This window comes from Leptonotus elevatus, chromosome 20 (genome assembly GCF_054856555.1).
Source record: "Leptonotus elevatus isolate MCC_2025b chromosome 20, RoL_Lele_1.0, whole genome shotgun sequence".
Lineage (NCBI taxonomy): Eukaryota > Metazoa > Chordata > Actinopteri > Syngnathiformes > Syngnathidae > Leptonotus > Leptonotus elevatus.
Genome location: NC_141258.1, coordinates 15124578 through 15149752, shown reverse-complemented (window position 1 = coordinate 15149752; position 25175 = coordinate 15124578). Strand labels below are relative to the sequence as shown.

General features: G+C 38.0%; 1 protein-coding gene across 4 annotated transcripts in view; it reads right to left on the bottom strand.

Annotated features, from left to right (window-relative positions):
- Positions 1–15346: 15346 nt before the first annotated feature.
- The window catches only part of exoc6 (exocyst complex component 6), a 45965-nt gene continuing 36136 nt past the window's right edge, over positions 15347–25175 (bottom strand). For all 4 annotated transcript variants that reach the window (XM_086064280.1, XM_086064281.1, XM_086064278.1 and 1 more), the window contains 2 exons: positions 23755–23867; positions 15347–21739 (listed from right to left, as the gene is read on the bottom strand). In XM_086064280.1, the coding sequence (XP_085920406.1) occupies positions 21613–21739; positions 23755–23867 (240 nt within the window). In that variant the 3' untranslated portion in view covers positions 15347–21612. The remainder of the gene's footprint in view (positions 21740–23754; positions 23868–25175) is intronic.

Sequence of the window (25175 nt, the reverse complement as noted above, 5' to 3'; positions counted from 1 at the left end):
TTCCCAGTCTCAGGACCCGTCCACACGAAAGCCCGTTTCAATGTATCCGTACAAGTTTCTTGCCGTTTGGGCAGTTCGTCCACACGGCAGTGCTGTTTCGGAGCTTGAATCAATAATTTTTGTAACCTGGCTCCAGAGTGGAAAGATTTCAAAATGCTAATGTGGACACCATATGTGGGATACTCCTCCAGTGATGACGTAGTGGTCGCAGCTCGATGATGACGCATTGTCGTAATTTTGATGACATACGCTCCATTTCTCGCGTAACTGCGCGTGAACCGCCAGTCTGTCAACAGCAATAGCAGATAGCTGTGTCGTAGTTTTGCGCAACCTCCTTAGCTTTTACAGCTACATATTTTGCGTGATGTTGTTGTACTGGAATCACCCGCCATTGTCACTTCTCCTGTGTTCGTCTCACTGATCTGTATATATTACTGGATAGCCGATCGCCCATAGCCCTGTGCAAGCCGTTGAAGCGACAGGGCAGCCATCTAACTGCTCCCATCTCACCAGCAGTTAGGGTTAGGGTTAGGGTTAACCTAACCCTAAACCTAACCTAAACGATGTGCATACGTACAGATTGGACATATACAGCTCATAGGCTCTTAGTATAGGGCCGAGGGTGGTTACTATTTTTTAACAAGTAAAAAAATTTTTTAACAAGTGTATATGCTGCTTTGAAGACCCCCTTTTTCTTTTATGGCTCAGTTCCTTAGACCCCAATATTAGATTTGGCAGAGGCATCTTTTGTTGAATTACAGTTATAATTCTTTAATTAAAAAAATATACAAGTTTCCTCCTGTAAACATCATTAAGTTTATACATGTATTTAAGGCAAGTTGTAAAATGTCTGACGTCCTCTTGTTTATGTTTAACAAATGTAAATCATCATAAATCATGCTGTTTCGACTAAGTACTGTCTCAAATGTTCTCCAATTTCGATACTGTAAATGTATAGGATCATATCCTGAGAAACGTTCCTTCGGAGGAGTAATATGGCGGCCTCGCGGCTTTAAAAGTCTTGAACTATATTGACTATCCAGTAATATATTCACATCAGCTGTTCGTCTTCTTTGCTGATTCTTATTCTACGCTTTTCGTTAACTTCCTGTGGCTGCGCTTTAGCGCCACTCCAGACTTGGCATATATATTACAGCCGTTAAACATCCTCAGCGTCTTTTTTTGGACACACGCATGTCTTGAAACGTTTCTGCGTGTACAAGATTTTTTTTGAGGAACGAAGCCAGCTTTGCTTCTGTGTGAACAGGGCCTCAGAACTGTGAGGCAGATCTGCTAACCAATTATCTCCTGTGCTGCCAAGCAATTAAACAATGACAAAGGTGATTTGGTCTAGGTCTGATTCGGGTGCCAAGGCACACTAGCCCTGCGATTGGCTTGCAAACAGTTCAGGTTGTACCCCACCTACTGCCCGAAGCCAGCTGGGATAGGCTCCAGCACCCCAGCGACCCTTGTGAGGACAAGCGGTTAAGAAAATGGATGGATGTTAAATGTGTCTTTTGATTTTGAAAGCAAAACTATTTATTGTGTCATGACTGACAAACCTCGCTGGCAAGCCTCCAGTGTGCTGGGTTGAACGCAGAGGTCAATGTGAGGTTCATGGCCTGTCTTTCCTGGTTAAAGAGTTCAGCTCACGGAAATTTTACTTACTCACTTACAGGAAGAATCTTGGCTCATCGGTTCTGCACCTGTCCTACCCAACATTCTTCTTGTCTCAAAGTTGGCTTCTGTTCAGGTGGGAGTGTAACGTACCATAAAATCATCCCTCCAGGGTGAAGTCTGTCCTTTGGTTATCCCCCTTAACAGTTACTTGAATTGCACGTTATTTTTTACAACAAAACTAATCAGTAAAATCTCTTATGCTGTCACTGCTGATGAATATATGTGGTTCGACTGTGACAAGTTCTTAGATTCTTTAAAAAAAACAAAAACACACATTACTTACTGTGCTGCATGTGCTTGTTCAAGGCATGTGCATCGATGTTCATGTTGGAATTATTGAAGCCAAGGTGCAATGGGCCTTGAGTGGGAGTGGGTTTCCACCTGGTTATGTTGTAGGTGCCCAGATTTTCTCATCACAATGTGAACATGTGAAACAGGATTCTGCAGTTCAGGTGCGATACAGGAGGAGAAGGGGGGAGGGGTGAAGGGAAGTTCAAGTGGTGAAGAGGATAAATTCTCGTCTGTTTGCAGCTTCAAATTTCAACATGTCACTTTGCAAACTAATTCTAATATATAGCTCTGACCCACTTGGACAGAAATTAACATTGGCTACATGCTGAAAAGCACACGTTTATTGTGAGTCACATTTTTATTTTTTAAAGGGTTCTATTAAACATCACGTTTTCTGATGGTTTTCAGTTGCTATAATAATGCCTATTTTTAGGTCCAAAATGCGTAAACCTGATGACATCAACATGAGAAGGACGCAAGCAGATTATAATTGTTTCCTTGGTTGCTGGGTGTTATTTACAAAACAAAACAAATGATGGACCAAATAATAGGAGTGTAATTTTCAGTGATCATTTCTGTGATTCTGACTTGGACGATGAAGTGTTTTTGTCGCAGTTTGGATGGATGGCGGTCCCCATCACAGCAATGGATCTTTTTGGTAGTGTTGTCTCTAACATCCGGCGGCTCCTCGGGGTCGGCCGACAACGCTCACACAGAGGACTGCCGACATTGCCTGTGCAGGGGTATAAAACGCTTAACGTCGCCTAATGTCTGAAAACCACTACCGGTCATCACCAAAATTCATGTGCACATCTCTGTAATACTCACTTAAACCTCTGAAAATATAAAAACGATCGCTCCAATATTTTGGATTTTATGAAGAGCCTTTTCTTTATAGTGAGCTCCTATGAGGCAACGGCTTACCACATGATATTAAGGGACCATATCATACTGTTTAAAACCCCTCCACAGTTAACTATATATGATAATATATTACCTTTGGTACAATGGTGATGTAATTTCTTATGAAATATGAGTTATTTTGGTGGCTATTTTTCGAACCAGTAAGTCGACTGGCTCACTAAAATCCCACCTCCCCCCGTGTGGCTGCCACGCCCCTTTCATGACATCGGCATCTGCGTGCACCGCCCATTCAACTCCGTAGTTTCAGAGTCCAGTTATCTCTGGACGCTATATATATATATATATATATATATATAGCCCTACAATGTCCAATGTCACTATTGTCATTTTGTCATTAATGGAGGTACGATATTTCCAAATACATGACTATTTTGTGTCTGTGTGACTGTCCTGTACCTCCGTCATGCTCTTAATTACCAAGATTTTGGCCTCTTCTGGCGCTCTAGTTTGATAAATATTTTGCAGTTAGTCACCTAAGTGCTTTGTATTTTCTTTTGCTTCCTCAAGTATCTGGCTTTTCTTGCTATTGCTGCATTTCCTTGTATAAGATGGTAGTTCATGTATACATTATCACTCTGTTTCATCAATGCATTCTTAAATTTTCTATTCACAAATCTCATTATCAATGCTGGTGTGTCACTGTTTTTCTTCCTGGGAAAGGGATGGCATGCCTCGATGTTATCCACCTCCAACTCAATCCCTCTGGAGTTTAGGAAGGCAGCCACTTGTTGCTTTACGGAGTTCAACTCCAGCTCTGCGGTCCCATCCCCCGGGTCCATAGTCACCGCATGCGCATATGACCTGGGTTTGATTTGAAGTCCGGTTAGGATGACTTCATTTATCTTGGAGTACTGCTCCAGGTCCTCAACTCTCCATTCTAGGTCCGCAATGCGTTTGTCTTTAGATTCATTTTGGAGGCGCAGCCATTTCACTTCCTCCAGCAAAGCCAACATTTGTTTCTGTTGGGCCCTGACAGCTTTCACTTCTTCTGAAATAAAGTAAATAGACTTTTTTATTTCCTCCATTTCCTTTATCGCCACTTGCTTTTTTGGTCCCATTTTTATTTCCGCAATCGTCACTTTGACAGCTCAAGGTCCTTTTTTGTCCCGGCGTCTTTACCATGCATTTCTTCACAACTCCTATCCCGAAGCAAAAGCTCTCCTTCGGTGTTTGTTCATAACCAGTTGGCTCAGTTCAAGCAGATGAAAGAGCCAAGGGAGCAGACCCATCTGACGGAGAAAGTTGTCGATCCTCGCCGGGTGTCACTTAATTGGTGTCTACGAGGCAGCGGCGGTCGTTCTACCCGTGCTTGCGTGGGTTTTCTCCGGGTACTCTGGTTTCCTCCCACATTCCAGAAGACATACATGGCAGGTTAATTGAACACTCCAAATTGTCCATAGGTATGATTGTCAGTGTGGATGTTTGTTCGTCTCTGCATGCCCTGCGATTAACTGGCAACCAGTTCAGGGTGTACCCCACCTACTGCCCAAAGCCAGCTGTGATAGGCTCTAGCGCCCACCCAATTCTGTCAAACGATTAAATTTTTTAATCAGATTAATCACATCTTAGAATTTTGATTAATCACGATTAATCGCTTAATAAAAAAGGTATTTTATCACACACAAAAATTCCCGACAAATTCGAAGAGCACTGGTTATGTGTTAATTATTTTGACATTTAATGTTATTACGTTTTCAACATTTTTGGATCCACTGCACACAATCATCCTCCTCTTTTTCTAATCAGTTGATTACTTGCATAATTTGAAATGACCCCAATATTTTTAGATGAAAAAATATTCTAAATGTGATACGCAAACATTTATTAAATGCTTACTTTAATGCATGTAATTATCATCCACTCTCACGCTAAAGGTCTATGGTAAAAATTAATAGTGTGATTAATCTGCGTTAATTCATGATTAATGCGATAATTTTTTGTGATTAATTAATCAGTTAACGTTTTTACTTTGACAGCACTAATATATATATATATATATATACAGGGTTGGGAGGGTTACTTTTAAAATGTAATCCATTACAGTTACAAGTTAGCTGCTAAAAAAATTAGTTAGTAACTTAATTCAAGTACCATAATATTAAAGTAATGTAACTGGATTACTCCAATATTGAGTATGCTCATGAAGACAATAAAAACACAAGACAAGACAAAAATAAATATCACCACAATAGATATTCTATACAATGTGCCCCTGCTATTTGCGGGTGATAGGGACCTGGGCAGCCAACAAATAGCAAAAATCCTTGTGTAATTAAAAAGCATGTAGGTGATTGATTGATTGATTGATTGATTGAAGGCCATATGCTGTTTTCGAACTGTCACTGAAAGCAACCACACCTCACAGTTAGATAGAGATAGATAGATAGATAGATAGATAGATAGATAGATATCCAATGAGGATGACGACATCAACTGCAAAATGAACTTTTATCCCAGTCACAAGTTTAGCCGTGTATATGTTGTGCATGATGTTTAAATAGTGAATTGGTGGGAGGAAGATTTGTTTGGAAGGTGTAACTCACATTATGGTTGTAGGCTAGCGGACTAGCTAGCAAGAAGCTACAGCGCGTAGCATGCCGCTGGACTCTAAGCTCAAACTTTCGCTATGAGTAAATATCTGTGAATACCGGTCGTTATTTCCTCCTCCCGTCCATGAAGCTTTTTCAAACTGCCCGCGTGTGGAGGACACAACTAGTCAGTTCGTTCATTCCCACCTCCCCTGTAGCAACGGTCCCACTCGCGCAGGCGTGCACGTGCTCTCTCTCTCTCGCTCTGTCCTTCTCTCTCTCTCTTTCTCTCTGTCTCTCTCTCTCACTCTCTCTCTCTCTCTCGCCCTCTTTCGCACTCTCATCGTAGAAATTGTAATCCCTCGAAGTAATACCCATTACTTGTTTTTTCCTGTAACTGTAATGGAATACAGTTACATTTTTTATAACTGATTACGTAACGGCGGCACATGTATTCCGTTACTCCCCAAGCCTGTATGTGTACATACATATATATATATATATATATATATATATATATATATATATATATATATATATATATATATATATATATATATACACTGCAAATTAACTAAGAAAATATTAATGTTGTCTGGAGTCTTTCTGGTGTTTTGGCTGAAACTCAAATGGTCCTGATAAAAATGAAATGTTCCAGACAAAATACCCAAAATGCTACTCAGAAGTGTTAAAAAAGGTTGGTACTGTCATAGAGTGGTGTGGTTGAGGACCCATGTGCAGGGAAGTAGAGGCGTGGAGAGAAGCAAAGTCTAAAAAGGTTTCTTTAATTAAACAAAAACAAGGAGGCAGCAAGGCACAGCTAAAAAACACAACAACAAAGTCCTAATCAAAAACGTGGCAAGAAATGGGACAAAACAACAAGGAAAGACAAGGTGACAGAAAGCATCAGCAACAAACAAACAATGGACCAACAAGAACTGAATCAAAAACAGGGGACTAAGGCCCCGACCAGACGGAAGCAAAGCCGTTTTTTTTTCTCAAAAAAAATCTCGTACACACAGAAGCATTTCAAGACTTGTTGTCTTAGAAGACATTTCGCCTGTTATCTGAGCATTGCTCACCAATTCATGCACCAAAGTGAGATAGGACATCACTTATCGTGAGTGTTGTTGGTATGGAAAGCCAAGTATTTATCCTCTAAATTAGAGGCACACCCCAATAGAACTCTTTTGAAATGCAATTCAAGAAAGTGAGTGTGGTCAGTCAAAGATTTTTTATTTATTTTTATCATTGATCTTAACAATATACCACAGTCAATGAGCGGATTTATGTCCGACTCCTTTGGAATTGCTGGCATGTAGGTCATGGCTATCAGCCTCAGATGCTTGAGTTGCCTTCCTTAAACTGAAAATTTGAGATTAAATTGAATTAAGACATAATTTCAGATTATGGATGGTTCATCATGAAATTTAAACCAGTCCTGGAATGTTGACATACTGTAGTTCCAACAAACTGAAACAAAACCTGACAAACAAAAACCGAGTTGCCAGAGGTGCATTTTTCATTGGCCCATTCTTTGCATATATGACAACAAACCCCAAAATGACTGAGACATATTGCCCTAAACTACCATGTTGGTTAATACTAGTTCTAGTTAAAAAGTAGCAGAACAATGACTGAAGCTTGACAAAATGCTTGAATTATTCCTCTGAGTCCACGTGATTTGCTGCTAAAATTGAGCTATGTACGACACCTGTTTCAAAATAGTTAAAATATCTTACTTTAGGTTGTGCAAAGTAGTTAACTGGCGCTTAGCTCAGTTCATAATATGCTATTCTTTTCTCAGACAGGACACATTGACCATTTATACGAAGAAAACTATTTCACTTTTTAGTCGCCATCTAGTGGAGAAGATTCAAGATAATACATAACACAACAATCCCCAGTCTCCCTATTTATCTTAATGATTATCACAAAAATCTAGCATTTGCACAGGGGTGTGTAAACTTTTTAAATTATCTGTAACTGTTTTTCAGAATGACTAGAATGTATATAATTGCTTAATGGATCAGATGGATGGAGCCATCCATTTTTCTGAATACAACCCTTAGAGGAAAAAGTGTGGACACTCCAAATATACAGTATACCATAAATGTTACAATAGTACATGGACATTTTTAAATCACATTACAGTATATTGTAAAAGGGCTTGCAACACAATTGTGCGCTGTTAGGGGCGTGATGAATAGCAGGATCCTGTTAATGATCTTTTCTATTGACCGTCATGTTGACTGTCGCAACTTGGGGTGGGGTGGATCATATCACTAACATCAGATTTGATTAGTTGAATATGATATTCACCCATTGTCCCATTGCATTGAAATCAAGTGGGGTCTCTGTATCGGACTGATTATATAAGCCCCTTTCACATTGCCTTACTATCAAACTGGTGCATCAGAGGAGTAACGGTAGAGCCGGGAATAATCCGCCAGCGCTCACTGAAGTGGCAAATTTGCAGGTCGACTCAACCGCTAATCCTCTACTACCGCTAGTTGACCAAGCATGCATTAAAGCACACACAGGCAGCAACAATCACACCAATCAACTGCAGTGTGAGCAGGCATGTTTGTAGCTTGTATCAACAACCCCCCCACTCCCAGCTCCTGTGCTGCTGACCTGCTAGTGACCCTGACACTTCAGTGAACTCGCAACCAAGTTCATCCTCTTTCCCTCTGAGAAACACAAACTCCTCATGGCCAGCTCACTGTTCTGTTAGGAGAATTCCCCCCCTGGATCAGTATGTACAAAATTCGAAAAAATTAAATGAAAATCTGATGAAATGATAAAATGAACAAACTAGCTTTTTCTCCTAGAAACAATATTCTATTCAGATGTATGTGAATGCTAAAACCATATTCACACTGATTGGTGCAGCAGATAACTGAAATAATCTTTCAAACAACTAAACAAAGTGCAAGTGTATGGAAGTGTGCATGAAAAGTGGGACTTCAATAGTTCAATGTCAGTCCCATTGAAAAAAAATAGGGAAAAGTTGATATTTAATTTATTTTTGAAGCAAGTTGAAATTTGAACGGTGTAAATTGGAAGTATTACCAGGGAGTTATTGCATTGCTAAAAAGTGAGCAGAATAATAAGTGCCTAAAATAATAAAGGTTAGAAACAACATAAGTGGGAATGCTGAACAATGATACAAGAAGCACAAATAGTCCTTAGACATACGGAAATTCAAGATGGCTTCCCACTTTTCCAACGTGGCCACCATGCGGATATGTAAATAGAATATTAAACCACGGAATCTCTACACTTTGATCAATTTAGATAATCTTGGGGTCTAAATGTTGGGTTTTGACGGTCAGAGTACTAAATACTAAACTGTAGACCAATGTGGTGTGAAATGGTTGTAGTTGTTTTGGGTTTATAGTTTATGTTGTCCATGGCTTTTCATGTGAACTACCCTCTCCTCAGACCACCCCATTTTTCTGTTGACTGTTGCATCTCCAAGTTGCGCAGATATTTCTCGTACGACAACATTCTAAGTCTGTGTTCACTAGCATCCTCTTTCTGGGCTTGGCATAGGCCATAACGACATTAGGGGTGTGGCAAAAAATCGATTCTCTTAAGAATCACGATTCTCATTTAGAACGATTCTAAATAGATTTTAAATGCCCCAAAATAGATTTTATTTAAATTATTTTATACTGTCTTCCGTTTGTTTGTGTGTGCCTTTATTGGGAGCGCTGTTCATGTTGTACCCGATTTGGCCACTTAGGGGCAGTGTGGTTCCACGCGGTCTGATACACTGTTAAGTTGTAGCCACATTAGAGAGTAGAAGGAAAAAGTCACGATCAAGTTATTCCAATAAAAGGTTTTTTTTTTTAGCGTGGAGCCGTTCTTTTGAGTGATAAAAGTGCCGCGAGTAGAGCACTAATTAGCATTAGCGAGTCAGACTGGAGTAGATCATTACGATTCCTTGAACATCTATAAATTAAAGCAAAAATCATTGTCAATCATATCATTTTGAATCAAAACTCGTTCTTAATCGAAAATCGATTCTGAATCGAATCGCACACCCAAAAATCTGAATCGATTCGTGAGACATTCAAAGATTCCCACCCCTAAACGACATACCCATGAAGATGGGGAATGGGGTTTCACAATTTTTGGAATGCTTTTCAGTACATCGTCACACAAATGGTTCAATCCAGGGAAATGGTACTCCTCAATATCTTTGCTGCTTTGTTAAGAATCCAGGCATCACTGTAGTCAGAGGAGAAGACAACACCAGCTGTGTGGGATGTACAAGTTTATAGCTTGAGGTGCAAATCAGAGGTACATTCCCGAGATGAGGTCAAGGGGAGTGTCAAGCTGCTGGTTCAACATGAGGTCGCTTGCTGTTTTTCTACTAAACATTTACTCAGAGATGTTTAAAATAAAATAGCTCTAACCACAGTGATGGCCAGTTTGTTTGCAAATAAAATATCTGTTATAACACACGCTAAAAACAGTTGCAAAGTGAGACGAGTATATGACATCCATCCATCCATTGTGGCTGCGTGCTGGAGCCTATCCAAATTGACTTTTGGCTTAGGGCAGCCGCCATACTGGACTGGTCACCAGTCAGACGGAGTGGCTCAACACATCTGAACTGCTACCGGTAATGTTAATTAAGGCCAGACACAACACAAAGAACTCTGTGGGATTGTGGGACTCTTGGACAAAGGGCAAGAATAACAACGCTAAAAAAACTATCTTGGGTCAGGTTGCAGGGCCACCAGCCAGACAGAGGCCCAAACTTCTCTCTCCCCAGATTTACTTTTAGATCTCAAATAGCGAGCACCAAATTGCATGCTCACTCTAACAGATTATACACCAAAAAGTTAGGTGAAATGAATAACACACAAAACAACCCAAAAATTGGATGTTAACAATGTTTTCTTCATTTTTTTTGGTCAAATTGAATAGGCCACTGAACAACCCCAAACTCAGACAACCCAATATATTGGATTTTGGGTTATTCTTTTGACCCAGCTTTTTGGTTTACACGCATAACCCAAAGAGCTGGTTCGGTCCCCCAAAAAAGTGAGTTGTTTTTCATATTTTGAAACAACTTCTGGTGCACTACTCAGCTGATTGACGCTAACTTGAAGACAGCAACAGTAACATTGGAGGCTTTTCCATCATGCGTGTTGTCATTACTAGTAACACTTGTGACTGTGTTATGCCTCTTTAATGCATTATTTTTGTACAGACAGGGTGTAATCTAGTTACGGACGGTGTCATTGTTCCTATTCATATAAATTTTGTTACTGTTGGTATAGTTATTGTGACGTGGTGACACCCTTAGAAGCAAAGGTCGGCAGTCATTTTTATTTATAACACACAGTTGGGATAGAGCAGTGGTGTCCAAATTATGAATTATGGCCCGGGGACCATTTGTGGCCTGCCAACCATTTTTCAGCGGCCCGTGGCATGAGATAAAAACTATATTTGTACAGTTGATGGAGACTACCACTACTAGTATTTAATTCATTGTAGATTCTGTAGAAACTTTCTATGAAAATTTGTAAATTAGGAACATTTATCTTCCTAACACTGAGGTGAATAATTGGTCATTCATTTTTAGAAGCAAAAATTGTTTCTCTGAATAGTGAACCTATTACATTAATTAATTAACTGCTTTTAAAATAGTCAGATTACTATAGATTGCTCTTGTTTTGGTTCTGTATATAAAGATGGGATTCAGCTGCTGTTTAGTACAGGGGTGACTAATCTAATGGGATAAAGGGCTGGGCCACCCTAATATTTAAAAAAGAAAAAAAACTCAACTATTTGCCTCATCTCATTTTACAATATATTATTTTTTCAAAGTAACTGTAATATATAAACAATATACAATTGCTTGACTGATTATGGCACAATTTAACAAATTAAAGTTTAAAAATTTTAAAGCAGCCCTTGCATCCTTTGATTTTTCTGGATGTGGCCCTCAGAGGAAAAATCCCTGGGATAGAGCATTGTGGATATTTTTTATTTACGTATTTGAAAACGGATCCGCGGGCTAAAGTAGTGGCACAAACTGTATAATTGCAGTCTGGCCCTGTGTGAATTCGCCGGAATGCACAGATTACAAATTACAAATGTTTTAATAAACTGTTTCAAGTGATTCAGTACAGTCAAAAGAACTGTCTGCCGTTCCTATCAACTTAACAGCTCTTTTTTTGTACGAACATTTAGTAAATAAGGCCAATATAGTCTCTCTAACATGTGTATATCCCTGTCTGCCTATTGTATTGGAGTGAATGTGCAACCTTTTACTGCCTTGTTAAAACCTTTGATCCCTCCACTAAAACATTTGTCACCCCGGTTAACACTCAGGAAGGAGTCCTTCTCCAACTCCTCTCTTTGCATCTGACACAGGAAGGTAACATTTGTGAGGTGAAGTTTTGTATATCAGTGTTTTGCCTAATAAATTAGTTTGAACTTGGCTGGATTACAGAGCACGGAATGAATGTTTTGATCATTGCTGTGTTTGCACAAAAGGTGGGGAACATTGTGCACTGGTTACCAGTCAATCAAATGGCACACATACTGTAAGAGACAGACAACACGTTCACACCATCACTGAATGCGAACTGTACATACAGTACATCTGCGGCGACAGAGATCCTCACATTCAGACATTAACCCGGGCTAAAGTTCACTTGCTGTTTCCCAGTTAGTGTGTGTTGGGGGTAGATATGCCAGAGGGTTGGCGAATTTTGAAAAATTAAAATTATAATTGATTAGGATTGGCTAGGAGGTGTTCAGGTCACGTTAGAGTAAGTAACCCTGGAATTTGTTTGTGTACCAAGAGTGTTTGTATGCTTTTTTGAGACTTCTATACAGTAACATATTTTAAGTCAACATTATGATTTCATTTGAGTTGTTTTTTCTCCAGACTAAAGACTAGAGCTGTCAAAATTAATCGACAAGTAATCAATAACCAAATTAATCTGCAACTGTTTTAATAATCGAGTAATAGTTTAGCGCCATTGTTTCAAAATAAAATTGTGCAAATCCTGCACTCTCTCAACAGTAATTATTCTCCGATTTCTTTAGTCCTTCATCAAAGTAGACCAGTTATCTTTTGCATTTAAGACATTTGCAAACATTTACTTTTACTTTGGAAAACAATGACCAAATCAGTGACTGAATTCATTTAAAAAGGTTGGTAAGTACATCAATTCCTCTTTTTGATATTGCTGAATTGATGTTTTGTTGGTTTTTATAACAAAAAAATACTAAAGGAACAACAGAAATTGTTTAACAAACAGTAATTCGGGGGAAAATTATTTTGTAATACACTTTAATGCGAAATAAAATGGAATAAAATACAATTGTACCCCATTATTTGATTAATCGATGGAATAATCAATAGAAAAACCAATTCTAAAAATAATCGAGTGACAGCCCTACTAAAGACTTTGTTTTTCTATTTAATTCTACACACTACTGCAGTGACTCGTTTTGACTTATAAATGCTATTGTTCACAATGAACTGTACTACCAACCCTACAAAAAATAAACACGTTTTATACTGTGTCATGTTTTTTCAACCATTGGCCCATCAGATAGTTGTGACTTTATTCATTTCAATCTGACTCAAAGTTAAACGTCAGGACACTCTTAAAACTGGAAGCCACTTTTTATTGTAACGACTTCTGCTGTTTTGTTTATTTAGCAAGAATTTAGCTGATCAAGGTTATGTAAACAAAAAAGAAATAAAAAGTCAAATATAAAGGCATGCATTGCTAACATTGTGACCCTTGTAAATTTGTTTTCCACTTTTCTATCTATCATGAACAGTTGATATAAGCATATAGAATAGCTGTACGTGTGAAGACTGCCGAAACCTGAAAACAATTAGATTTAGGGTTAGGGTTAAAAAAAAAGGGGGGGGGGGGGGGCAACATTGACAATGACACACTGACCACAATTAAGTTTTTCCTGTAAATGTGATTTTTTTATTCCACTGAACTTTTAAATGTCATTATCATTGACACACTTGCTTTGTATTTAACAAGAATGATCAGTTACTGATGAATTAATATTATATCACGCCAAATACATTTTTAAAAATCTTTTTGAGGATGACAAAATGTTTGTTTGTCTGGAATTGTACATAAAGTAAACATCTGTAAATAAACATCTTTTATAGAATGCAAATCCCAACAGCATTTTCAGTTAAACCATGCAAATGAGCTGAACGTGATTACATAATTTTACTCCTCACTTTGCTCTTATGTTTCAGACACGCAAAAAATAAAACAACACACAAAACACAGTTGAGAGGTCAGGATTAACCTCCAAATGTTTAAAATGTAAAAACTGCTTTCCAAATTTATAGTATGCACTACTCTAGCATTTACACTCACCTCAAAAGGTATTGGAACAATGGGGCCAATATTTTTTGTTGTAGACTGAAAACACATGTATTTCACAAAAGATCAACATATTAACTTTTATTTACATACATTACATCTGGGTCAGATTAACATTATATTATTATTATATTTAATGGAAGCAAATTCATAGGCAAGCATACGACGGCGTATTATGGCCACGTATCTATTTATTTTTTTTGGTCGGTGGGGGTGGAACTCGCGGGGGGCCGGGGGTGGGGGGGGGGGAGTAGTATTCCCTGAAAGTACTCGCAAATTTGCAAGAAAAAAACTTACAAGAAATACACGTAGCGTACTACTCGAATGTTTGTGCCAATACTTTTCAGTCGGGTTTTCAAATAAGCAGATTAACCATCATGTCAAGCATTCACACTTTGAAGCGTTGGGTACGGCCAGTGACAAAGACACCTCGCTTTGCAAAGGTCCACATCCTGAGGATCAAGCACTTAAGTTAATTTGTTAAGATGTATATTTGCTTGTACATTTATGTTTCCAGAATTATTATTTCCATATTCCTACATTTTGGAATTTCTTTGTACAAGTAGTTAAGTTGATGTGTCGAATCTGCTGCTCTTTGTCATTCACCTGCATTTACCTAAAGTATGCTAGCTTCTGATTGGTTAATGTTAGTCAGCTGATAGGGGATCAGGAAGTGTTGTTGCTCTAGCTGCTGCGTATGAGGAGAAAAGTTTAAATTCAGAACAATCAGTATCCATCCTGCCTTTTCATTTTATAAACAGTGTCCCATTAACCACCAACGAATCCCCACATTAGACTATAGCTACGCTCGTGTATTTCTCGTAAATGTCTGAGTTTTTTTCTTACAAATTTGCCACTTAATAAACTCGCAAATTTGTGACTTTATGAAGTGGCAAATTTGCTAATTTTTTCCGGAATATTACCCACCTCAAAAAATAAATAAATATCTATCTATATATGTGTCTGTATATCTATATATGTGTCTGTATATATATATATATATATATATATATATATATATATATATATGTATATATATATATATATATATATATATATATATATGTATATATATATATATATATATATATATATATATATGTATATATATATATATATATATATATATATATATATATATGTATATATATATATATATATATACACACATATATATATATACATATAAATGCATATATATATATATACACATATATATATATATATATATATAAACACATATATATATAAATGCATATCTATATATACACATACATACATATATTTATAAATATATATACATATATATAAATTCATATATATATATACATATATATATATAAATGCATATATATATATACACATACATACATATATATATATATACATATATACATACATATATAGACATATATATACATATACATATATACACATATACATATATACATACATACATATATATATATATATATATATATATATATATATATATATATATATATATATGTGTGTGTGTGGCCCTAATACGCCGTCGTACAGCACACGTATCAAAAGAATACACACACACAAAAAAGTTAGTCACATGTTCCAATGCTTTTGCTCACATCAAAAATAGGCGCACTCAAACAAAAAGATACATATTTAATCAGAAAGGTTATGCAGAAATAAAAGCTGAAAAGTTGATAGCTTGTCTTATATTGATCTTTTGCCCCAAAGGTTTTCAGACACACTTAAGTAATTGGCTACACTGCCCTATTCATTTTGGGTGGCGTGTACAGTACAAACAACTATTGAATATGCAAAACATCATTCTAAAAAGAAGCCAAATGCTACAATAAGCACAGAATAACGATACATGGCATTACAAAATTAGCAATCATCATCAGGCAGGTTTCCGCGTTAAACCTGCCTGCATGGCTGTAAAGAAGCCAAGTCATTATTGCTGTGCTTTATGAATATACAGATTCAAAAGCCGCATTTCACCCTGAGGAACAAAAATAGAGAATTCAAAATGTAAAATTTAAAAGTTCTGGAATTGTTAAATATACAAGTATACATCATTTATCTTAACATTTCAGCGCAACCCCTCCTCTCACATTGGCGCTTAATTTTTGTACATGAGGTCATTTGACCGACAAAAATGCATTTAACTTCACATGTATAATATTGATAGCTTTACAATTTGTACCATTTACAAATGGAAAGGGCAGCACACACAATAATTTATGTTTATCAATGGAACCACATTGCTCCCATCTTAAACACAGGATCTTAAAATGTTTGTAACAATGCTGTTCACTGATTTCAGTTTCTACTCAGTTCATGCATGATACTGCATCTGACACAGTAGCTAACATCCTGTATTTATCATCATACTTAGCCAAGAGAATTCGCAAATATTATAAATATTTTCAGGTGACGCATTTAGATAAAGAAAACAAATTCAATTCATATAGGGCGGGCCATATTCTTTTGTTGGTCTTTCTTTAAGCGCTTACAGCGACTTCCACTCATTAACTGCTACCAGCTAATGTGTGCACAACCCCGTAAGTAGCGTGACCCAATGAAATCTGAGGCTGCCTGTAAATCATGGAGCATGTTTTCCTGAGACTTGGGAATGCTATAGACAAATCTGAAACTAATTTGCTTTTTTATCAGCAGAGTCCTACTATCCTGGAAATCCAGACTCACTCGCGGATTTACTGAAGAGTGAGTCTTGTCAACTATCAGTCGCATTTCTGAGGCGGGGCAAAGCTGAGCTAACAGACTGAATGAACCAATGAGCGAAGAGTGGACGTGAAGTCAGAAAAGCGGCTCGTTGAAGTCATTTTTTTTTCTTTCTGCGGAGACAGATTAAAAATCCAACATCCAGCCAAAGAGAGACAGTAGTGAATGACTTACGGCGTTGTTGCGGGAAAAAAAGAGTGCCGTTGCTCACAAAAATGACGTCACGCAAATAGACACATTTGATTGGCCGGCCTGTTTTCGGCCAGAGCCGAATCGCTGTCTATGGACGCCTATCCAGACTAGTGATGCACCGAATATTTGGCCACTGAAAATTTTCAGCCGAAAATGGCTATTTTTGCCATTTTTGGCATTCGGACGAAATAAAATTAAAGCCGAAATAATATGACCGAAATAGGATGTTGTGGTGACGCAAGCAAAAAAAAAAAAAAAACGCTGCAAGCAAGCATCTGTTTGAATTAAACAGCGAACGCAGGGGTGAGTGTCCGTCTCTCTTCTCGCTGGCTTTTTACTGTGTGAATTTGCACCGGTCGGTCGCAGCAGCTCCCGGGGTCATTGTGCACACCGGAAAAGAGGGGCGTCGCTTGGTGTACAACATTTAAGCGGATCGAAAAAAGACAGAACTGCCATATACTGCAGTACAGGTGAGCCACTCTTTCTCCTGCAGCGCCTTCCCTTTTTTTTTTATAAGAGCCACGCGAACGCTTCCATTTTTTCACCGGCATACCGGTGTCCGTGCTAAATACTTTAGCTAATGCTAGCACTATTGCTATCAACAGTTTTAAACACGGAAACACTTACCGCTATTTCCAGGTGGCGACAGACCTGTACAGGATACTGCGTGTGACTTTGCAGTCCGTTTCCGAAGCCGATTAGCTGATGCGAACAAATAATTATTATTATTATTTTTTTTAAAGTTGGTGAATATGTGAATGTGCCGATTTTAAGTGCGCCACACCTTGTCCCGCCGCACGCATCCGTGCCCGCCTGTGCGAACTACATTGACTATTAAGTGTAATCGCACCGCCAGAAAATGCTCAACCCTCGTTTTGTGATTAATGTACCATTGGCCAACATGTCTGCGGTGTGATGTTTCAATTTATATTGTGCTTGGTTAAAATGCCAGTGCTAAATAAATATTTTATAATGATATTATAATTTTAATTAATTATAAAAAATGCAATAATAGTAAAAATTGGCATAATTTTTGGGGGGCGTTTCGGTTTTCGGTTTCGGCTAAACATTTTCATTTCGGTGCATCCCTAGTCCAGACCCACTTTCTCTTTCAAGAAAGTGGGTGTAGCTTGCCAGGCTAGGGTCCCACAGACTGCAGTCGAGTCACTTAAAATATTTACGACCAACATACTGTAAATGAGATAAAAATAAATGATTCAAATTTGTAAATCATAACTACACCATTACCATGACTGTAATTGTAAAAAACAACAACAACAACTTTAGGCAGTCAGTGCGCAATATGGGCTAGATCAAAATGTGCAAAATTATATTTCACCTTCACGCTAGAGTGGTGCAGAGTTGATGTGCACCTTTTCCCACTTACCCACATGGGGGAATATGGCCCAGAACAAGAAGTGATGCCTGGCTTACAGCGCCTCATTTTTGTTGTCCCTTAAAAGTGGGTCGATATTAGCTTAGCTACTCCCAGCAGTACGAAAGAGGATTAGGATTCGCACTTTATTCACAAAATTCTGACTTTAAAGTGAGAAAATTCTGACTTTAAAGTGAGAAAATTCTGACTTTAAAGTGAGAAAATTCTGACTTTAAAGTGAGAATTCTCACTTTATTCTCAGAAATCTCACTTCAAAATAAGAATAATAGTAGCACTAATAAAGTTAGAATTCTGGCTTTATTGTCAGAATTCTGACTTTAAAGTCAGCATTCTCACTTCAAAGTCAGATTTCTGCAAACTTTTTTTCCCCCTCTTCACTGGCCCTAATCCTCTTCCATACAGCAGTGCTACATTACTGCAAATGGCAATTTAAGACTTGGTGAATATTATCTTAAATGTATTTTCAAGATATTTTTGTAAAGAAATTGTGAATTAAGTACATTCTCTAACATTTCTTCAAGTCTGTATTTTGGTGGATTTTATTGAAGCATTATTTCTCATATTTATTTACCATAGTTGTTATTTTACTATTAAAACTTCAAATCAAAATCTGGACCCTTTATCAGCTGTACTAACTGATTATAAGTGGCCACACCTTGTTGAGTTCTTTGGAATCCTGGCAGCCTTTTTTGGAAGACCCCTTTTCCCCAATCAATAAATATGCAGATGACAGTTGTTTAATTTTTTTTTTTTTAAAAACAGATGTGATGCTCAGATTAAGCAAATAAGACTCCCTTTTAATGCATCCGTCATCCATTCAGACAGGAGGTTTCCTAGTTTTAAAGGCCGATTTTACAATAAAACACAAAACCTCAAAATTTGGCAGTGAACTTAAAACATGAGCACGAAAGACAACAAACGGGCTACTATTCCTTTTTTTTATGAACATCAGTCTCTTAAGACGTCATCGTCCATTTTTGTGTGTGTGTGTAAATAATGGACATAAAAGACTGAACATTCTTCTAAACACCTTCTGTAGTGGTGGGTCAGAAGAAGAAAAAAATCCATGTTTATGAGCTTTACATTAATGAGTCAACATGTTATATTTGTGAGTAACTTGGGTAAAAAGAAATTACAATAAAACATATTATTTCCATTAACCTGTGGTGCTTTTCCTCTCATCCATGTCATTGTCTCAGTACTTTGCACCCTTGAAAATATGAAATACTAAACTAGCCTGTATTATTATTATAGCAATTAAAAATATTCTCAAAAATAATAAAATAATCTGTCACATTTGTGTGTTCTGTATTATAATTAGGAGTTTCCAGACATATATTTTGTGCATACAGAACTAGGAGTCTGTTCACTGCACACTTTGTGCACTGTGTATTGCTCTGCTTTGTGTGTACAGTAGCATGTATCTTATCGTGCAATGGGTCACATTTACAAGGACCCCAAACATAATGCATGTTCACTCACTCTAACAAACGGGTGTCCAATCTTTTTGCAAGAGGGCCAGATTTGGTGAGGTGGAAATGTGAGAGGGCCGATCATTCAGCTTCCAGTTGATTTAATTTTTCACCGTGTTCCTTCATTGTCATCATGTCATAGTTCGTACGTATTGTCTAGTTAGGCCTCTTCATATTGAATTCATTGAAAACAGCCACAGACTCTTGGCAAATTAATTCAGATTATAAAGGGGAAATGACCCACCCCCCCCCCCCTCCCCCTAATTTTTTTGTATTGACAATAATATGTTCTCTGCAGCCCCACTAGTCTAAATGCGGTATTTTGGTTAATATTGCATTAGTGGAATACGAGTTAAGCAGCAAATACCAGCCGTTTTTTATCAATATCAGAAGGCTGCTGAGTGCTGTCGAGTGAAAATGACATCACAGTTGCTCAGGTCTCAGGTAACAACCAATCCCAGCTCAGCTTCACGGTGAACTGTGATTGGTCGTTGTCTAATGCTGCATTCGAAGAAAGTGGGAAGTCTGACTTTTCCGACTTCAAACCAGAAAGTGTGTACGGGAACCCCCTTGAACTCGGAAATCCCACTTGCGAAGTCGGAAAAAAAAGGACCCCGACTTCACCGACCGACTACAATGTGACGTCACTCGACAATGGCGACCCCTTTGGGAACACAGACCGTGAATGGTAAAACACAATTTACCGGTACTTGAATATAAAACTAGATAGCTTTCTTCATTCATAAATATTCAACATAATTTCACAAAACAAAACCTACGCGACAGTATGCTGCTATCTCCCTGCATGAAACTATACGGTGAACTACTGAACTCAACTGTATGGAATCTTTATGAAAAAGGATAAATACATAAATTAAGCTAAACTGTGAGAAGGCAAGTTTGCTGGAGGCCAATATGTGTTTTGATGATCAAAACAAAAAATAATGTATCACTATTCGCCATTTTGGTTTTCTTTCGCCTCGAACGCTTTCAGGTTGGAACTGGGAAAAAACAACTGTGATAAATCCGACTTCCGACCTTCCTCTGCCCTGAGCAACTGTGATGTCATCTTCAGTCGACAGCAAGTGGCAAAATGGTCGCAGCCTGAGATGGATAAAAATGGCTGGCTTTTGCTTCAAAACTCATATTCTACAAATGTTATATTAATCAGAAAGTCACGTTTAGACTATTGAGGTCACATATTTTATTGAGAAATGTTTAAGGTTGACTTCCCCTTTAAGGGACAAAAAAAAACTGTTACATTAGCCACAGTCTACATTTTAGAAATGGGCTGGAAAGGGTCACACAATAAGGGTCGTGCAGCTAGGAATGCATTTGGAAATTCACTGTTGACGCCAAACATGACTGTGAGAGTGGTGCGTTCGGAAAGGCAAGTGCGCTCGGAGCACATTTCTGAATGCAACCACACGTTTGCTCCCATCTTCAGGTGAAATATAAAGGGTTTTTTGTACATGTGTTTTTTCTACTGTGGTCAACGGTGCTGATGGGCCACACAATACTATTTTTATGCCAGAGGCTGCAGGCCGGTGGAAATTTGAACACGGTCCACATTTGGCCCTCAGGCCAGACTTTGGACATCCCTGCTCTAAAAGATTGTGCATGGTGTTGGCAACAGGTGTAAAAGTGGTGGGGACCAATATACTTAAGACATTTTAGCACTTTAGGTACCTTTGATGGTTTTCACTGTGCAACATTTGGTCGAGCACTGCAAAGCACAAGATGGAGATTGAAGTGATGGACAACTGCTCTGGGAGAGTAGGGCAAGATGCTGAAAAGATTATATATGGTGATAAATCTTTGCTTGGTTAGAAGATCATTTTCCACATCTGTTTCAGGGGCCACATTCAAGTTATGTGCTTGAATATTCCTGGGAGTGGGTCATTTCATTCATTGGTTGAAAGCGTTGGCCTGACTGGGTCTTGGCAGTTTCAGTGTATGTACATGTACTGTATGTTGAATGAGTGGCACACATGGCCTTAGGAGGACATGCCGTTGACCAGGCTCCTTAGCTGTTTTACCACAGTCTCTATCAGCTTCTGTTTGTCTCTGTCGTTCTTCCTGAACTGAGAAAATATATTGTTCTTCTTACTGGTGTCCTTCATCCTTAAGAAAGATGGGAGCAACGAAGGGAGAGACAGTTATTATACAGTTTAATTTGCTGTTTATTACTGTGTGATTCAACAAATTTTGTAACATTTTAAGTTGACATTTGAATGAAATCTAAAACCATAGCAATTTTTATTCCAGGTTCACCCTTGGCTTAACTTTAGTGCCTATACATTCTTAATAAAAAAATATATTTGAAGTCAAATTAAATATGTGAAAAGCTGCACCTACCCTCTGTAAAGTCTGGTGGCACAACAGCAAGAGAGAAAAGATTTAGATAATTTCATACACACATTCCTAGAGATGTTACTAATATTGTGGAGGTGGGGGTGTGGAAATGTAAACCTGTTAAATAGTCAATTCTACATGGACCTCAGTCAAGTTTGAGTAACTGAATTGGAAAAAGGAAAAGCTACAGAATTTTTGTGCACATCTGTAACCCAGCTTTTGTGAAAGAGTTATTAGGAATTGGCATGGTCCTGGAGATCTATAGAAAATTCATCTGTAATGTTATGTGTGTTCCGTGCATCAATGGATATGTGTGCTACAGTGCAAAAGCTTACTGAAAGAAGTAGAATGCAAAATGTTGGCATGGTGACATACATAGTGTGTTTCAACTCAATATGTAACTTTAGAAAATTTCATATCTTAGTAACTGGCAAAAGCAACAGGATAAAATGTATTCAGTGGGAAAGTTTTACCTACAGCAATTTTTTGCTGCGGTAGGTTTGACAGACCATTGTTACGTCACAATCAAGGTTTCAGCTTTTTGCGTAAAATACCATTCCCACTGATTTGCCTCTTCCATCTATCCATCCATTTTCTGAACAGCTTATTCTTATTTGCTTAAAATGTATTTTACCAGAAAACAGAAAGTCTTCTAACATCAGTGGACGATGTGAAGATTTAGATAACTGAGGCCTTGATAACCATTGATCTCGATATGCTTGTTTGAGTTTGGCAAAAAATTAAATGCTTTTTTCGATGTGTACCATGTAGCCTTGGGATTGCATTATGAACATTTGTGGAAAGTTGAATAAAATGTTTATTTATTGGATTTTTGTGTTCAAATTTTTGCTGCGTGAACTTAAGATCATTAGTTCTGAGAAAACAAGTTTGGTTTTCATATCTTCAACAGATATGTTATCATAAAGTAACATACTGAGATGAAACACCCTGTATAGCAAGATATCAGCATGTAAAGAAAGTCTTAAAATAGTTCAACAAGTATTTAACAGCTTTCCCTGTAATCCAGGTCTGGTCATTCAAATGAGAATTGAAAAAGAGTTAACATGCTAAGAGTTGGTATGCTAACTTTTACTAAATAGCCATTTAAATCCAGAAAGTGATTCGACACTGTGCCCTGGAAAATAACATATAACAAATGAGAAGGGCTAAAATGCAAACATGCTAATTGTAAAATAGAGCAACGTACCCACGTACATTGTAAAAGTGCTACGACAGATGGTAAGAATTCTACATTTTACTTACTTTGTAGTCTGATAACACAAAAAATGTAAAGGCATTTGATGAAATGCTAATAAGCTAGCAGTTGCTTTGTTAACATAGCAATATAGCAATCTGAATAGATGAAGTGCTAAAACAGATTGGTAAAGAATTTAAATCTTACTGGGTCTGCACAATTTCCGAGAACCCAAATGTAATTTTTTTTCGAGTGTTAGCATTGACTTATAAGCAATTCATTGAGTTGTGAAAAACTGGAACGGATTAATAGCATTTCCATTCATTTGAATATGGTAAGTTGCTTTGAGATGTTAATGTTTTGAGATACGGGCATGGTCCTAGCCATGGTTGAGGAATCCAGGTCCAGAAAGTAAAAACCCTGAAAGAGATTGGCTATAGCCACACGTGCTTTACTCAACAGTTGGAGACTAGCTCGTTTCCCTGACAGTTGAGTAGAAGCAGGGTTTTTACTTTCTGGACCTGGTCCTGGCACGAATTAAACTCATAAGAGAGCTTGGTAGTGAAAATTCAGTGTTGGATGCACTCACTTCTCAAGTAGAGTCAGGGCTGTGGCTGGGTTTACTCGAAGGTATTTGGAGGTTGGCTGACCGTAGTCTGCGAGGTAAGTTGACCAGTCCCATACCATGAACAGGTCCAGGAGCTGCAAACCGCACATGGACACACACAGACAAACAAACAAGAAGAAAACTGAGACTCCATCTGGAAGAACTCAAAGAACACAAAATGGTGGAAGATTGGTTGAGATGGGATAGGGTTAAGAATTAAGAAGAGACTGCATAATTGCTTTTGAAAGGGGAATATGAAAGAAGCTGTATAACCCATGGATGTTCAATGTCCATCCATCTATCCATCCATCAGAGGAGTCAATACAACTTGATTAAAAGAGCCCATGTTCAGTTCCGTAGACAGGCATAAGGATGCGTGTGAGGAGTAAAAAAGCAGCCGTTTGGCTGAGGTGCACTGAGGCAAAGCACCCATAGAAAGCTTCCAACTGCTCCTGTACACTACATCTTTAATTTAATGTAGTACAAATGTATTCCCTTCTTGGTTCCTTAAGGAGTGTGTGTGAGGAATGTGGTTTTCGACCTGTGCGTATGGAAGAAATCTTGAGATAACCTCTGTTGTGAAAAGTGGAGTCCGTAAAAATCTAAGGATAGCAGCAAGGAAAGAAGCAAGCAGGTTTACTTTATAACATATAATTGGATCACAATCCAAACTCCACTCCAGACATGTTGTTATTCCGTCTTGCATACAGAGTTGCCAATGTCAGGGTCATTAAAAAAGATTCATGCTGTGTTAACAGTTTAATGAATTCCTCTTGTACAAACAAGGGGAATTCATTATCATTCATTCATTTACTACGTGTGAATCAGTGAAATGCTTTACTGGCTTTAGATGATGTTTCAATTATCCTGGTTAATTGGGTAACACAGAGACACCAAGAAAGGATAAAAGTGAACGATTTTGAGAGAAAAGTGAGTTCTTGTTCTAAATGTTAAGTTTTTACATAATTTTGAATCCACCCACCCACCCCCCACCACCCCACCCCCCTCAAATGACCCCTGTTTAACCTGATGGACTTCGCCCCTCTCCCCTTGCGCACCCACACACAGTGTATGCTAATGTCATAGGGGGAAACAGCTGGGTGTTTAGCTCATGTTGAAAGAGCAGTGAAAGAGCAGCTTAAGGATAATACGATTATTCAGCTGAGTGAGTGAAGCTCGACAACAATGCTATTATTCTCACCTGAAGCTTAATGAAGACTTGTATTTTGGTTTCCAGTTCGCTTTAGACTAAACCTCTCCATATGCTAATGTTTCCAACAGCGCCTTATGAGTGACTAACTTAGCTATAAGCCTGCAAAGGATGGGCAAACGAATGTAGGATGTGCCGAGGATGTGTTGTCGAAAGCTGGTGTTCAGATCCTTTCATGACTGTGTGGACTGTT